General features: G+C 39.6%; 3 protein-coding genes across 5 annotated transcripts; 2 read left to right on the top strand and 1 right to left on the bottom strand.

Moving 5' to 3' along the window:
- Positions 1-312: 312 nt before the first annotated feature.
- commd4 (COMM domain containing 4) lies at positions 313-3,662 on the top strand. Its single transcript, XM_062420296.1, has 8 exons — positions 313-355; positions 628-699; positions 796-861; positions 1,581-1,620; positions 1,999-2,118; positions 2,808-2,888; positions 3,019-3,195; positions 3,290-3,662. Exons 1-8 carry the CDS (start codon positions 353-355, stop codon positions 3,328-3,330), a joined length of 600 nt encoding a protein of 199 aa, XP_062276280.1. The 5' UTR covers positions 313-352; the 3' UTR covers positions 3,331-3,662.
- A 297-nt stretch (positions 3,663-3,959) lies between these two features.
- On the top strand, positions 3,960-9,894 carry neil1 (nei-like DNA glycosylase 1). 3 transcript variants are annotated; one of them, XM_062420294.1, is made up of 10 exons: positions 3,960-4,097; positions 5,020-5,507; positions 5,596-5,715; positions 6,845-6,953; positions 7,039-7,120; positions 7,268-7,389; positions 7,473-7,500; positions 7,607-7,677; positions 7,752-7,950; positions 9,873-9,894. In XM_062420294.1, exons 2-10 carry the CDS (start codon positions 5,053-5,055, stop codon positions 9,875-9,877), a joined length of 1,191 nt encoding a protein of 396 aa, XP_062276278.1. In that variant the 5' UTR covers positions 3,960-4,097; positions 5,020-5,052; the 3' UTR covers positions 9,878-9,894. The 3 variants fall into 3 exon arrangements, with proteins under 3 accessions (XP_062276278.1, XP_062276277.1, XP_062276276.1); XM_062420293.1 differs by lacking the exon at positions 9,873-9,894 and having other exon boundaries at positions 5,023-5,507; positions 7,752-8,003; XM_062420292.1 differs by lacking the exon at positions 9,873-9,894 and having other exon boundaries at positions 7,752-8,003.
- On the bottom strand, positions 8,351-16,102 carry man2c1 (mannosidase, alpha, class 2C, member 1). The gene is made up of 26 exons (XM_062420291.1): positions 15,924-16,102; positions 14,995-15,120; positions 14,659-14,782; positions 14,482-14,552; positions 14,193-14,370; positions 13,908-14,097; positions 13,481-13,587; positions 13,263-13,373; positions 13,098-13,190; positions 12,860-12,976; positions 12,688-12,783; positions 12,448-12,593; positions 12,021-12,144; positions 11,029-11,150; positions 10,844-10,929; positions 10,606-10,752; positions 10,436-10,515; positions 10,254-10,348; positions 10,065-10,169; positions 9,792-9,948; positions 9,458-9,601; positions 9,175-9,284; positions 8,989-9,068; positions 8,765-8,907; positions 8,575-8,678; positions 8,351-8,488 (listed from the first exon to the last, which is right to left on the bottom strand). The coding sequence occupies exons 1-26, from the start codon at positions 16,022-16,024 to the stop codon at positions 8,377-8,379; spliced, it is 3,069 nt and encodes a 1,022-aa protein (XP_062276275.1). The 5' UTR covers positions 16,025-16,102; the 3' UTR covers positions 8,351-8,376.
- Positions 16,103-16,995: the final 893 nt, after the last annotated feature.

Here is a 16,995-nt window from a genome sequence, read left to right as displayed (position 1 = left end):
TTTTAGTGAAATTTATGATTCCCCTTTTTACTGGGGACACCCTGAAATTCCACAAATCCCCCCAAATCAAACACCACACAAAGGCTGGCCTCATCTTGCTGCTGGTGTATCTCTGTCATGGATGTATTATGAGAACTATAGTAATAAAGCCTTGATCTCTCTGTGCAGGACAAACAGCTGGACCAGCTGAGCACACAATCATGAGATGCAAACAATTGAACTACCCTTCATCTGTGCTCCCTGCGCCCAAAAAGAAGCCCCGCCCCGCCCCGCTTCCCATCCAATCAGATGCCGGGACGCAAACCTTTTCCTGGTCACTTGTTCTCTGCTGCAGCTCAGCTGACTGACAGCCATGGTAAACACGTCTAAAAGTCTTATTATTTGACACTATCTCGCTTAGGTACAGTCAAATTGATTTAGTCGAGATTGTATCTGCCTTTGAATGCATGAAGTGATCATTTAATTTAGACTCTATCGATGTTTAGTTCTGCTTTTGGGTAGCTTGCAGGCTGAGCTAGTAGTCTGCATTGGTGGATGGCTAATGTGAATGCTAACGCTAACCAAAACTCTGTCAGTGTTAGTTTTACTGCACTATAAAACACTTATGCGATGTCTTGTGTGTTGTAGCGGTTCCGTTTCTGTGGAGATTTGGACTGCCCTGACTGGGTGCTTGCCGAAATTAGCACTTTAGCGAAAATTGTGAGTAACTATTAAGGTGTACACATTAGCTTATGTTTCCTGCGGCAGGCTCTAGTTTATTTGATACTAACACACCCATTTTCTGCCTCATGACAGTCAAGTGTCAAGATGAAACTCCTCTGTGCTCAAGTGCTGAAAGATTTGCTTGGAGAGGGCATTGATGTAAGTATTTATGGTTCAACATAATCATCTTTTTCCTGCACATTTCACTGGAGATGCACCAATAATGATATCAGATATTAGTCCGATACTGACTCAATTAGCTGGATCTGGTATCAGACACCATTATTTTAGTAAATAATACATCAGTAAATCTATGTCTGTATTTATTTGTTATATTTTGTTTTACATAGTTAGGAAAGTAATGTTTAAGTCAAGCCTGATGTTGCCTTACACATAAAAGAATAATTCCAGTCTTTTCCTCACAATGAGGCATACAGCTTATTGATTAAACAATCAATCAATCAATCAATCAATCTGTATTTATATAGCGCCAAATCACAACAAAAGTTATCTCAAGGCACTTTTCACATAGAGCAGGTCTAGACGGTACTTTAAAGAGACCCAACATTCCCAGCGCCAAGGAAAAACTCCCCTTTAACAGGAACAAACCTCAACCAGAACCGGGTGGCCGTCTGCCTTGACCTGTTGGGGTTGAGGGAAAGAGTGAAAGGGAGAGAGGCACAGTGACAATCAACCAACACTGAAAAAATTGAAAATATTTATTGAAAATAATATGAAAACACTAATATCAGGTCGGTATTCGCTATCAGCCAATACCCAAAGCCCACATATTGGTATCAGGACTGAAAAAGTTGAATTAATGCATCTCTACATTCACTGACACTAATCTGTGCTTTCTTCTCTCTTCTTTTTTTTAGTATGACAAGGTTGCAAAGCTTACTGCAGATGCAAAATTTGGTAAGTTTCCCTCGTGCTGTTAGTGATCGATTAAGTAAGCATTCAAATGTTTTACTGAAATAAAACTTGATTGTAACTCATTCTCCATTACAACAGTTCTGCATTGTAAGCCTGATGCCTTAATGTGTAAGCAGCATTTTACTATCGTAGTTTGTCAAAGTGAAGCTGATTTTAACTAACTACTACTACTGTTGTGTCATCTGTAACAATGCAGCATGTTTAATAAGCCGTTTTACATGTGAAATCTTGATCCGTACTAGTAATTACAGCTGTTAAATAAATGTAGAGGAGTAAAATGTACTGGACATCTAAATAAGACTGCTTCACAATGCATTTTTGTCAAATGAAGTGCATTCATGTCATCAATCCATCTTACAGAGAGTGGCGACATCAAAGCCAGTGTGGCAGTGCTCAGCTTCATTTTCTCCAGCGCAGCAAAACATGATGTTGACAGTGAATCTCTGTCCAGTGAGCTGCAGCAGCTCGGTCTGCCTAAAGGTTGGTCCACGGGGGGTTTCCGTAGTTTGGTGTAAAAATGTGGCATTTGGATTGGAATATTCTGTGGTACAGATGTGTATTTTTGTGCCAGGAATAAGGACACACTGGCTGTCGAGACAAAGGATATTAAAACAAAACCAGACAGATTCATTTAACAACTTGTTAAATACATTTCTGCATTAAATAGACATTGTGGGGCAAACATACGAGGGCTATCGGAAAAAAAAATGTGCCTAGACTATGTGCCCTTGGAGGTAGTATCTTAACCACTGCCCTATTACCAGAAATATACAAGTCCCAAATCAAAGCCTATTGTCTTATTATAGGAGTGTACCGCATTATATAATTGTCTATTGTGTTACTGATACAGAATACAACAATGTACTCAGCGGATACTGTACAAGAATAGAGAGTCGTTCCGCAATATGCAGAGCAGACAATACTGATGGATGTGTGGGGGTGGTTGCTGCATTGTAACTTCAATGCACCATTCAAAAGTAGTACACTATAAAACAGTCAACGCACATCTCCCTTAGATGACCTTTTTTTAGAATGTTATGAAGAGATCCTTCTTGATTTATTGTGCAGTGTTAGTACTATAATATTGTTTTTAGTGTGCTGAGACATCTTAATGTGATTTTATACTGTTAATAAATCCTGACTAAACCTTTAATTAAACATTCTTTTAGAGCACACAACGGGGCTGTGCAAATCATATGAAGACAAGCACTCTGCACTGCAAGACAAACTAAGAGAAACAAGCTTGAGATGTAAGTATTTCTGTTCATCCTGCCCTTTTTCAAGGAGGAAGACAAAAATAGTGATGATGAGTGCTGTTTTCTGTGGGGGCTGTGATGCTGATGAAGGGTGTTGTCTATTTTGCTCTGTTATCAATTGCAGTGGGACATCTTGAGGCTGTTTCATGGCGTGTTGACTACACTTTGAGTTCCAGTGAGCTGAGGGAGGTCGATGAACCAGTGATTCAGCTGAAACTGCAGGCAAAAGGAGCAGAATCAGGCTCCACAGAGACAACTGTTGTTTCGGTTTCTTCTAAAAAGTTTAGAGTCTTGCTTACGGGTGAGTTCTGCATCTTGTCAAATCACAATTTTTCTTCAAATCAATTAGCCAGAATTATGTTGTGATATCTCTGTTTCTTTGTGCTTTTCAACAGAGCTCAAACAAGCTCAGGCTATGATGAATGCACTACAATGAAGATGGACTCCAGCTCAGACCTACATTTCTGATCAAATAATGCTGATAGACTGCCAAAAGTGCCATACTTAACATCCTGTACTGTGTTATTATTATTTTGTATGGCTTTAGTAGTCTCAGTGGCTTTTCCCCATATTTATTTGGACTGAGTGATATTTAGTTGTATTTTTCTACCACCATTGTAATAATTGTCAAAAATGAGAAGTCTCCAAAATGATTAATTTGTCATTGAAGCAGAATACGGAATGGACCATTTTTGTAAAATATTGTATAAGTAATGTATATTTTACCTTCATATACTCATGAATAATTATTAAAAAAAACATGTTACACTGAGAAATCTGCCCATTTTCTAAATTGCCTACATATTACATCATGCCTTGAGATGGACTGTTTGGCCATGTTGTGTTTGCGCTATGTTGTTTTCTGAGGAAGCTCCCTTTAAATATTAATGTTTTAGTGACTTTCAGTGAGAGAACATAATGAAACATCCACTCCAGTTACAACATATGGAGGAATACTTGATTACATGTGAAGCGCGTGGGAACCCCTCTGATCTCGCGAGACTTTCAAATGAATGCTCGTCACACCGTCTTGTTATAGAACATGTTTGATAACCAGCATGTTGTGAAAGCATTTTGCTTCACCTGCACGCTGCTGCAGCCCTGCAGAGAAAGAGAGAAACCCGACAAACTCCCCAGGTTGTGGCTATTGCACTGAACTTCAGTTAGTAGTTCACCAACCGTGCGGTCCATTTCCTGGTTTGGGTAAGTGGTTTCAATAAGTGCCCCTTGCAACTCAATCCATACAGATTTTAGTTGCAGAAGTTCATATAACAGGCGATTTAGGACGCTGAATGTGTAACATTGTGTAGTCTGCCTGCACTCATGTCACATTATACAGTCTAAATATTGATGTGCGTCATGTTGTGTAGTCAAAGGATGAGTAATGTTTGAGTCTGAGTCTGAGTCTGAGTCTGGATTTGTGTTTTAGTTAGTGCATCCTTTGTTTACGACGCTGAAGTCAGCCTCTGATTCGAGGTTAAGGGAAACAAATAATGATAGTTCGTAGCTAATTCTGCTTTTTTCACCACTTACATTTTCGATATTGTAGCAAACGCCATAATGCTGTTATACATTTACAGATATGAATCCTTATCAAAAACCATAATATTTAAATGAGGCAAATCTGGACTAGATTAGCAAGGAGACGCCAGAGGCTCAGGAAAAAGTTTCAGATTTGTGAAAAATAAAAAAGGGGGATTTCTTTGATCTTGTAGCTCACTTAAAAACAGGTAGAAATTAGTTTTTGTTAAAGGCACATTCAGCTGGAGTTTTTTTTTTTCCATGTGAACATGCTGTGGATTTCTAGCCGCATGATCAGTAAAATCACCCCTTTTTCAGTAATCTGAAACTATGCTTTAATGAATCTGAGTCTCCTTGAAAATCCAATTCAGACTAGACAAGTATAAATATTGTAGTTATTGATATGGACCTGTTCTAATGTAGCCTGGTCAATGTTCCTTTTAACTTTCCTGTTAACCCTGACCTGGAAGCTGACCTCAGCACTGTGTTTTGTTGTGCATCTGCAAATTTCACTTCCCAACAAGAGGAGATAAATGTTTCAAAGCACAATGTGCTGGTAGCTATGGCCCTTGGTGTTATATTTTGTTATGTAATCTTTGCTCAGCAGGTGCAGAACAGTTCAGTTTGTTCCAACAAAATGCCCGAGGGACCAGAGCTCCACCTGGCCAGCCTTTATGTCAACAAAATGTGTAATGGTGTGGTGTTCACTGGACCGGTCAGAAAATCAGATGTCAGCAAAAGTCCCGATGTGCCCTTCACCTGCGAGGCCTACCGCATCACAGCCACTTCCAGAGGGAAGGAAGTGAAACTCACACTGACGCCCATCAAGAGTGATGATCCGAAGCAGAGGGTAAAGTCAGGGCATGCAGATCAGCCCATGGCTGTTGTATTTCGCTTTGGGATGTCGGGATATTTCCGCTTCACCAAAGAGGAAGAGCTGCCCAAACATGCTCATCTGCGTTTCTACTCCAAAGAGAAGCCGTGTAGAGTGCTGAGCTATGTGGATGCACGCAGGTTTGGCAGCTGGGAACCCAATGGGACGTGGCAACCTGAGAGAGGGCCATGCATCATGTTTGAGTACAACAGTTTCAGGTGAGAAATGCTGTAATATTCACTGTCACTTGTGTCACCTGCTCAAACAAAATGTCCTTGTCACACTGACCACTTCATCATTTTACAGGGAGAATGTTATGTCACATCTGACCGACCGTGCCTTTGACAGGCCCATCTGTGAAGTCCTGCTCAATCAGAAGTACTTCAATGGTATCGGGAACTACCTGAGGGCTGAAATTCTTTTCAGGTGACAAAAAGCGATCCCCCAGTGACCAGTCCACCTTAAATACAGCCTCCTCATTAATGTCATTATGAAGCTCTGTGTTTCCTCTAGCTGTTAATCCAGACTCAGGAGGCTTCTGACTTAGTTTTTAGAGCCATGGCAATCCTTGGCCTCATGTAACCTTTTATTCACACATGTGAACCCACCACATCTAACAAAGAGCATTATATAATTGCAATTCAGTACTGATTATTATTGCCATGTTTTCACTATTAACATTCTCACATTCCTGACCATTATATCAGTCTAATAGCTCTTCTTAGTTTAGAATATATTTTACATATTTTTATTGTAAATTTTAATTTTATTTAGTTGTGATTATTTGACTCATGGTACTTTATGCTTTCTGAAGCTTCATATTGTGATTGTTATGCACCACAACACAAAGGCAAATTCCTTGTATTTGCAAACCCACTAGACAGTTAACCTGATTCACTTCCATTCTTTTGAATGAGAAAATGTGTCCGAACTTTTGACTGGTACTGTATATATATAGACATCAAATTTATGAAATTTATACCACTGGTATTGGATTGGTATGTTGTGAGTTGAGTATTAGGAGAGACGTTTTGTATCCATTGTATCCATTTACAGGAAGAGTACAAATTTACAAATATTCTGGCAGATGTGCTTATATGGTTGTTTTGCAGCTGTATTTCCTATCAAAAGACCTTGTACACAACAAATAGACTATGAATAATGGCAGGGCTACTAATGGTACGAGACAACAGGGAGCAGCCTTGCTTTAGTGGCCTTGTGTTTGATCCATGAATGAAGTTTAGAGTATGAGGCCAATACAAACCTTTCTGATAACTCTGTAAAGATATTTTCCCGTGAGACTGTTTCGAAGAAAGAGACTGAAGGCTTGTTTTTGTGTAGTTCAGATTACAACAAAACATCACTCATAGTTCTCATGTGTTTCAAGGACAGTTTCCCTCACATATAAAACAAAATGAATGGCTTTCTTTCATTTCTTGGTTTTCTCTTTCTGTGGTGGGAGGCATAGGGGGTGTAGTGATTCAGATATTCTTTGAAAACAACAGAGCCTTTTTCTTTTATGAAAGAATTGGCCCTAAATTAGTTTGTGTTGTAGGTTAAACATCCCACCGTTTGTGCCTGCAAGAACTGTGCTGGAAGGCCTTGAGTCACAAGACTTATTTGACAATGAGAAGCCTGTGAAAAACGAGATCACGGACACAAAGGTGAAAGAATAGACAGAGATACATTTTTCAAATCATCAGATGCTTTGCATTTTCTAACACTGCCTTACTTTATTCTCTACAAAAGACAAAAAAGAAAAGGATGAAAGAGGAGACTGCAGACCTGCTAAGATTGTGTCACTCAGTACCTCTGGAGGTGGTGAACCTAGGTAAGTCATCATGTGTTTACTGTCTGGTACACTCGAGATCCCACAACTTAGCATCAATCTTATCCAGAGATTAGACAGTTTCATCTTCCTGTTAAACATCAATGCTCCTGTTTTTGACAGATATTTTGTGACTATTTTAATCTTAAGGTGGAAAAGGCTATGATCCTGAGAAGGCAGACTACTCTGACTTTGAGGCATGGCTGCAGTGTTACTATGTAGATGGGATGAAGTCTCTCCGGGACCACAATGGCAGAACTATGTGGTTCAAAGTGAGTTATGGGGAAAATCATGTCTTTTATCATATCTCTGGCACAGGATTTGATAATACTGATACCTGTTGTTCTAATTTTAGGGAGATCCAGGCCCAATGGCACCTAAAGGTATGTAATAATTAGAAGAAATGAAATGGGGAACTTCAGCTGAAATGTACCTGAGAAGACTCAATGCTTCTGACCTAACCAACGTCCTGTCTTTTCTGTACAATAGATTCAAAGTCACCCAAGGCAAAAAAGAGAGCAAAGAAAGAAGATGACCATGATTACACAGACAAGAAAAAGGTATTTACTGTCTTTTGTTTGGATAGTAATGAACTCTGCAGATGCATCTCTAACACTGGTCTGATTTCATAAAGGTGGCGAGGAGTCGCTCAGTAAGCACTTCAAAGAAAAAGTTGGTCAAAGGGGAAGCCATGACCAAAATGCCAAATAAGGAAAAGGAAGCCGGATCCAAGAAAATAAAGACTGAAAAGGCCTTGCGGGAAGCAAACACACCTCATCATGAAAAGAAATCTGCACGTAGGAGGAAGAGCAGCATTCCTGACCAAGCTGCAGGTGCGGTTTCACAGAGGAGGAGTGGGAGAGTGACCAGACAGAGTGCAAAATGAAAACGGGGAGAAGCACCATTGCATGGGATCGAATTGTGTTTTTATGCTTTTTAAATATTTCAATTAAACATTTTATACAAAAAGTCTGCAGCAGTTTATTAAAAATCCATTATTGCTGTCACATCATCAAATATGAGTAGCCAACAATGCAATTTGATTCCAAATTATCAGTCTCTAATCATCTGTCAATAGAGCAGCACCAGGTCATACATTTAATAGTGTTTAACTAGGTTCCACCTTCAGGATCAATACATGTTTTTTGGATTGGACATCATAGTGTGAATTCTTGATTTGTCATCAATTTACTTTTATCCACACTTTATTTAATCAGCATTCCAAATGTTAACACCCGGAGGGGTGAATTACACATTAATTAAAAAATAAGAAGAAGTGACACAATTTGGAAGGGGCTGAAGTTCAGAGTGATTCCATCTGATGTTATATGTGCTGGCTGGGTGGGGTCTTGTTTCTCCAAAAGATCACAACTGAAAGGGAAGAAAGAGTTTCATTCTTAGAAGACAATGCAACATAGATGCCAAATAGTTAACACTATTAAAATAGATTCACTCACTGCCAGGCTTCCCTGATTTGAAGGGTCGTGCTGAGAGTTGCAGTCACGCTGCTTCCGTGCGACTCGTATAGTCTAACAACAAACACCCCCTTCCTGTCCTCTGCCTGTTATGAGAAATTGAGTAAACAGTCTATTAGTGGACTAAGTGGATTTAGTCAAACCACGTCAAGCTCAGTGTTTAATGGGATACCTGTTTAACAGTCTCAAGAATGACTGCTGTGGTGCTGATGGAAAAGGCACTAAAGGGCAAAGTGTCAAGAGAGCACTGGATCAGCCTCAAAGGGAAGTTTAGGTTGTATGCACACTGGATGACAGAGGCATCTTGGAAGGAACCTATATTGTAACACACACAAAGTATTACAATTATGTTCAGCAGTTAGAGTTTGAAATGTAAGAAAGACAATTAAAACCCACCTGTGTGTGGCATGACTGCATAAGTTAAATGATGAGTCCCCATATCAGCATTGGTATCTGGGGCCTTCGGTGCTCTAAGCCTGAGATGAAGATGTACTGTTAGATGCGAGGATCATTCAAATTTTATGTGATTGAACTACACTATTTATATTCTTATTATCAGATATGAACTTTGGGAAGCCTCACAGGGATAGTGTCATTGTGTTCCTGTGTACTGAATAGCCGTATTTGCAGTCATTCAGCAGTGCAACTCCAAAATTGTGCTCTGACAGATCGGTCCATTTGTGACCCCAAACCTGAGAATCACGAAAACACGATCAAAAACAGTAGAGATGTCAAAATGTGCGTGCATCAAATACATTGCATTTGTTTTGGTTGTGATATTTGTGTGTGCTGGAATGAAACAGAAAAGACAGCACACATTAAAATGAGCATTAACCTAGCCCTAGTCAACTGCACAGGGTTATACCTCAAATCTGGCCCAGTCCCATGAAGTATTCCTGTGTGTGGGTCTCTGCAGATGGCCAAACTGGATCTCATATGTAGCGTTGGGACTGCGTACTCGCACAGGGAATTCCACCTTAAGGAACTTGTGTGACTCTGCCCACTTCACCTGAGATGGAAGAATGCAACATATGGCATTTCTTTTTTTAAATCTGTTGCTATATTTGGTATTTGGTTAAGAAACAAATGTTTTGTTGAAAACAGCAAATAGCATTTATGTTAGTGCAGAATTTCAACTGTGGGATCAGTGATTCTTTGGATATGTGCAGATAAGTAAAATGTACAACATTACAGTGTACCTGTGTGTTAAACTTGATGTAAGGACACATGGCGTCCATGACAATCTCCTGTGTGATAGTGCTCTTGTCACTGATCCTCAGAGTGAAGCTGACTCTGCCTTGGAGCCCGTCTGAGGACACCACGTGAACGGGCTGCACCACCTCCAGCACCGGCTTCCTATGGGGTCAATTCTGCTATTAGGTTTATGATAGTCATATCTGGAGTGATTGCTAATAGTACTGTGATATATTTCTATTTTATTAAGATGTAAATGCAGCAGGAGAGACTGAAACCTTGTCTGAAGGTGGTAGTCCATTACATCCCAGGCATCCCAGTACAGGGGGACATCATCAAACATGACAAACTGGTTGCCATGACAGCTATCAGAGATAGCTTCTCTGAAACCAACAGAGTGTAGAGAAAGATCATTAATGTTGATGCTGTGGTAGACAATAAACATTTCACATGTTGTCCTGGTGTACCTGTTTGCATTCATCAAAAACAGTGAAGCCAAAGTGCCATCTTTATTGATGACGGTCTGTAAAATCCCATTTTCCATGACAACAGTGCCATCAGCCTGTAACGTTACACAACCGTTAGCCAAATTAAAATACAACAGAGCAAATATAACACTTTTTGAAAATATTTGTATACCTGAACGTACCTGAGCAGTAACACAGACTGGAGTAACAGGCTGAGTGTCTTTGACAGGAGTCAAACCGATGCTGGGGACTCTCACCAGAGCTACAGTAAGACAGATCATCACCACAAACCGTCAGACACTGAATTGTAGTTTGAAATGCAATAACCTAAATATTGTAAGTATTTACGTACCCAGACCAGGTTTACCAGTGCCATCTTGAATCTGGATGACTTCCTGGCGCTCCCACGGCAGAGAGTTGAACACAGCGGTGGAGTTGCCCTTTGAGACCAAGGCACCACAGGAATCACGCAGCAGTGCGGCACCATCACTACGGATATCTAAGACACAAGTTTTAAGTATTTTTTGTAACGAGAAAACATCAATATGGCACAGACTTATAAGGGACACCTACTGTAATAAAGACTGTACCTTCATAATACCTGAGTGCATCCTCCACAACCATCTCTGTACAAGTACCAGGGATGACGTCATGGAATTGGTTTAGAAGAAGCAGCCTGTAAGTGAAAATCATGAAAAACCATTTCTGCACTGTAATAACAGAGACCAGCTGTTTATTAATATACATCATCAATTTTTAATAGGTGTATCTGGACCTCCAGAGCTCCCGCAGCTTCTCCATGGGATACTGAAAAGTCCTGTCCCGACACAGCGCCAGGCTGCTGGCTATCTCAATGTCGTGAAGGAGAATCTCACACTGGCGGTTCCCTTGCTTAATCTGGAAAACAGTACCATAATTGTAAATCATTTTGACAAATCAATTAAATGTATCATTTTTTTTCTTTCATGCAGATGTGCAGGTTTTATACTTAGTAAAAAAGGAGGGGGCTGTCAATTGAAAATAAGTGACATAATTTAATATTCTCAATAGGTGCACAAATACAGGCACTAAATGGCATGAAGAACACAAAAAAGGATTGGTGAAAGTAAAGGTGTGGAAGTAAAGATGCTGAATTGCATTGCAATCCAGAATAGCTGTTGATCTAAGCCTTTTCGGTGTAATTCAAGTCATGTTTTCTTAGTGAATGTATTTGTTTTCATTTGAGGGCTCACTTCCTTTTTCCTGGGCATTTTCACTGAGGCCTTTAGGGAGCTCTTTTCCACTGTTCTGCGCAGATTCCTCGTTTCAGACTTTGCACATTTCATATCCTTTTCCTGCACATTTTCTCTAAAAAGAATATTACCCTCCTCTTACTTGTGCTCATATTGTGGTGTGGTGTGGGACTGTATTATTTTATAGGGTGTTTTTGGCAATTGCATCATTCTCTGAGTATATGTATCAAGACAGTTGGTAACAATGGTAAAATATAACAATTCAAGTAAATCCAACATATAAGTGACATAATATTATTTCACATAAGGTCAGATTTACACTGTGAAAGTACATATTTTTCAATATATATTTTAAGGTCTATTATTAGAGTAGTAGTAGTCTCGTTTGTTCTTCTTTCTGAGCTTACATTTTCTTTTTCTCAGCAGAATATTATTTTGTTTTTGAAAAACATCCCCAAAGGAATAAAGAGATTTGTTATTTCACCTCATGATGAGGACTGAGGATTATTATTTAATACGGAAAATTCTAGACTACCTGTGCCTGTGTGGTGTAGGTGCCATTGTGTAGCTCTAGGAAGAGCTCTCCAGTCCAAGTACACAGCAGAGCCGAGTCATGCTGAAGCTGAGAGAAGAGCTTGTCAGGGCTCGACATCTGAACCCTGAAAAATAAACAGGAAATGGAGACAGAAATGAGCAGTGAGCTCACTGGTTACGCCCATGTGTTTCATTCTGACTAAAACATGACTGGCATTGACTGGCACTGTAAGACAACACCACAATGACATCAGTCATATCCTTTCATATTTACAAGGATGGAGTGATCTACTGCGCAAATGCTGACTCATTTATTGGTAGGAATTGTTCCCACTTCAGTTTGGACTCAGGTATTGTTACTGATGATTGTCAAATTAAATAGTTGGACAGGACCAAGTGCTTATTTTATATGCGGGACAGGAACTGACTTGGGAAGTCCATCTGTGTCCTGGACCCGCTGGAGTCTATCTAGCATCAGTTGTGTGGGTCCACCACCACCATCACCAAAACCAAACAGTACTGCACTGTGATTGGCTCTGCCTTTGTCTTTGTTGTGCTTCACAGTTTTCACCAGCTAGGAGTAGAGAAGACACAGAGGAATGTAAGCTTTTATAAAACTGTAAATATTAGTACTAGACTAAGTATTAGTACTAGAAGCCTTAACTCACGTCTTCGACTTTGCCTTTCATTTCGTAGGAATTTCCTGGTGGGAAATGAGTTAGGACCTTGGAGCCATCGAGACCTTCCCAGAAGAAAGTGTTGTGCTATGGGAGAAAGAAATCAAAAACAATCCTTTTTGGATTTTTTTTTTTTTACAAAGTGCCCCGGTGCCTTACTTACAGGGAAGGTGTTGACTAAGTTCCAGCTGAGTTTTTGTGTCAAGAAATTGCCAATTCCACAGCCTTGCATTATCTGAGGAAGTTGGGCAGAGTAGCCAAATGTATCTGGAAGCCAGAACTAAAGAGTACAGAGAAATCAGTATGTTATGCATTTGTGAAGAAACAACAGTCACAATTGTCGCAGACATTATGAGACAGAGGTTAACTCAGGTCATATAGACATGGTTTCGAATCCCTACCTCTTTGCACAAGATCCCAAACTCTTTTTCAAAGAAGTGCTGGCCCTCCAGGAACTGCCTGACCATTGATTCACCTGAAGGAAGATTGCCATCCTGACAGGAAAACATTCACAACTCAACTTAGGATATAATGCTTAGAAAATGGACTAAATGGAAGGTTTTTACCATTTCCACCCATGTTCCTCCAACTGGAATGAACTGGCCTTTCTTGCTATAATGCTGAATCTGGGAGTAGAGTCCCGGGTACCAGTTCTTTACCCACTGGAACTGCTGGGCCTGCACAAAAAGCAATTGGGTTAAAGCTGAAGCAAATTCCTAACATTTTGTGGAAACAACTATAAACTTTTACTGATCAGCTAAAAGTTTGTAAGTTGAGTAATTACCTGAGAGCAAGTAAACACAAAATCTGGGTTCTTCTCCATCAGTCGAATCACTGTCACCCAGCTTCGGCCACATTTACGAATGGTCTCTTCATAGGGCCACAGCCAGGCTATGGATACAGAGTCATACTTATCAATTCACATATTCTACTGCTGTTCAACTTCTACTTAATTAGGCTGGGTATGATTTGAAACATTTTAATACTTGTGTTGATTGGATAGCTGAGTTTCTGTACAGACACCAATACAATAACTAGTTTAAAATTAGCAAAAGTATTATTTAAATCAGTACAAATCTAATCAAAGAATAAGCAAGAAATTTTAGCAGATTTTCATTGTCAGCTTTAGGGAAACTTGACAGTTTTTGGCACTCAGGGACAAACATTTTAATACTCAGTTCTATATAATAAAAAGGAGACAAAACTGAGACCTGAGTCTATGTGGCAATGGCCCATTGCATGCACAGTGTGCTGGCTTTGTCCATTCCTTTGGCTGAAGAAGTTGTGAGCCAGACTGTGTGCTTTGGAGAAAGAGCTGGGTTCAGAGGGGTCACAGAGGTTCACCATCTCATTAACAATAAAGAGTGCCTGGTAGCCTCGCTGCTCTCCCTCTCCGAGTTCCTGTGACAGAAGAGGAAATAGTTCAGTGCCTTAATCAAACTTCAATTTTCCAGGAAAGTAAGATGTCACCAAGTATTGTTTTGGTGTGACAGTACCTTTACAATGTCGACAAGCATCTCGAAATCAGTCACCAGCTCCCTTACATCCCGGTTAAATATCACCAGCTCAGCCTTCTGTACAGAAAACTTCCTGCTTGGATCTGGGGCTGCAATCATGGACCCTTGACCAGCTCCAAAAAGCCCATTACAAGCCATTTCTACATAAAGGATGACACTAAAGAACAAGGACAGTTGTGAAGATTACAGGTGTAATCAGAAGAAAAAAAAGTTTAGTAAGCTGAGCTGAGTACAAAAGCAGGAAATGTTCTCATGTTTGTTAAACAACCTGTGTGGTTCTTCCTCTTTGAGGCAGTCAGTTACGATATAACTTGTCTTTTCACCATCTTTAGTCAGGCCCTAAAATACACACATTACATATCACAATGAAATATAGACATGGGTTTAGAATACAATTTGGGCATTTTAATCTACCTTGATTGAAATGAAAGATCTGCTACATTACCTGAACTGGCTGTTCATCTCTCCAAACCATTGCTTCTCCATCACTTTCCCACAGAAGATGGACCTCTTTTCCTTTCCAGGACTCAGGGATTTTCAGGGTCACTTTAAACCAGCAAGTCCACCACCTTGAACAAGCATCAAGCTAGTGTCATTGCACCTCTGAAGATTCTCAAGTCATCCAAGTCATGGTTTACTCAGTCTACCTAGGTCACAGGCAATTGGACTTGCTTCTCCCATAACTGAAGCATCTAAAGCAAGTCCAAACTTGGATTATTGCCAAGGTCTGAGATAATTCTTTTTCAAATGGAGGGTGATCAAAGCTGACAATATTACTCACGTCGGTCCAAAGGTATTGCCAACTTTATAAGGTGCAAAGTTCTGCTTGGAGGCTTCAGTGAATGTGATCCTTTTAGGGGAAAGGAAAGAGGAGAGGGATTCCAGCGGGCAAGATTCTCCATAGAGTCTGTGGAAAGTCAGTCAAAAAATCAAGTCAGTTCTATTTCAACAGCTCTAAATCACAACTCATAAAATGTGCCTTCAGAAGCACAATGAAGCACAATATGAAACCTTGTCAAATGGACGCCAAATTTAGAAGGCAAAAGGCAAACCCAAACAACTTAGTCACATTGCCCATGATAATGGTATCTGCTATCGATTTATGTCTATGCATTTGTTACATTTTGTTTGACAAAGTTAGGAATGCAATGTTTTTAGGTCGTGTCTGATGTTGCCTAACACATAAAAGAATGACCACAGTCTCTTTCACACACTGACGCATATCTTATTAATTAAACACTGTTACTGGATCAGTATTGGGTATAGACTGATACCCATAGCCCAGATAACAGTATTGATACCGGGATTGAAAAAGTCAGACTGGTGCATCTCTAGATGCTCTGACCAGAAGAATGTGCAGTTTGCTATTACATTCTAATACAGCATGTTAACATATGAACAAATGTGGGCATTATCTGGACAAAAAAGAAATACGTAGTGTTCTTTTATTTTATAAATAGGACTAAAGCACACTATGACTTACAGCTGAGGAGTTAATCATATATGGGAAGGGGAATAATATGGGTAAGTATGATCAGTATCAATAAAGACAGCTGTGACCTAAGTTCCTGTAGATATTACAGTAACTTACAGGTTTCTTTACCAGTGCAGACTGGTGTCCAACTGTGTTTTTAAATAAACACTGTGTGCAGCATACTGTGCAATACTTTGATCTACATACGATATGAATGAGTGCCATATTAGTCTTACCGTCCTCTCAGATTGCAGTCTGTGAAATATATATCAGAAATAAATTTCTCTGCCCTCTCGAGAAGAGTGCGCCTGTTCTTCAGCACAGGCTGGTGATACATGACAAAATCAACATACACACAATTGCAGGTTTGCACATCAGAGCTGCACTGAAAACCACGGAAGATAAACCCACATCTACAGAAGACCCGGAAGTAGAATTTATTGTTGTTGTATTTTAAGCAAACAGCCGCTAGATGGCAGCACTGTGCAGGGACTGGGATCCAAAAGTCTGTGTTGTGTTTTTTTATTCTTTTGTCTCTATGAAGGTCAGGAAGGCAGTTAAACTCAAAGTGACACCAACGACTTTTGTATAACTTCTACAAGCAAAGGCAAATTGAAATTATTACATTTAAAAATTCCATAAATTAAATTTGGGTTTTGTGTCCAATGACCCAGTCAAAATATGAATCTACCAGTAACTGATATCATGTTTGATTGACAAAAGAAAGCTCAGCCGGACAATATGCAATGAAAATATAGATTTAAAGAAAGACAACAACATAGCAACACATTCATTCCTTTTTATTCTCCATGACAGCAGTTAATTAAACATATTTTACACAAAATAACTGAAAAACACACACAAATAACGGAATTTAATATAGACTACTGTTTGACATATGATGTGTCAGTTTTAAAAAAATATATGGTAATAGGACAACACTCTATAGTGTAGTGTAGTATAGTATAGTATAGTATAGTATAGTATAGTATAGTATAGTATAGTATAGTATAGTGTAGTATAGTATAGTATAGTATAGGAGAAACAGTCACAGTGTGCCTCTCTTTACTGTTTAGTTTCCTCTTCACCAGATAGCCTGTAATCACTCTACAATATCTATACATCTGCCTTACAGTTAAAGTGTCACCTTATGCCATAAGCATGCAAATACTGTACATTGAACATGTACTCAGGAACAGACAGAAGAGATCACAACAAAGTCAAGCTAAACCCTGTGAGGATGACTCGAAGATGTAGTAACACTCCAGCAGTCCTGTGGTCAACTGTATGGGCTTCAGTTGAACTGAG

The sequence above is a fragment of the Scomber scombrus genome, chromosome 6, assembly GCF_963691925.1.
Source record: "Scomber scombrus chromosome 6, fScoSco1.1, whole genome shotgun sequence".
NCBI lineage: Eukaryota > Metazoa > Chordata > Actinopteri > Scombriformes > Scombridae > Scomber > Scomber scombrus.
Note: the sequence above shows the minus strand (reverse complement) of the source record. Positions and strands in the feature narration are given on the sequence as shown.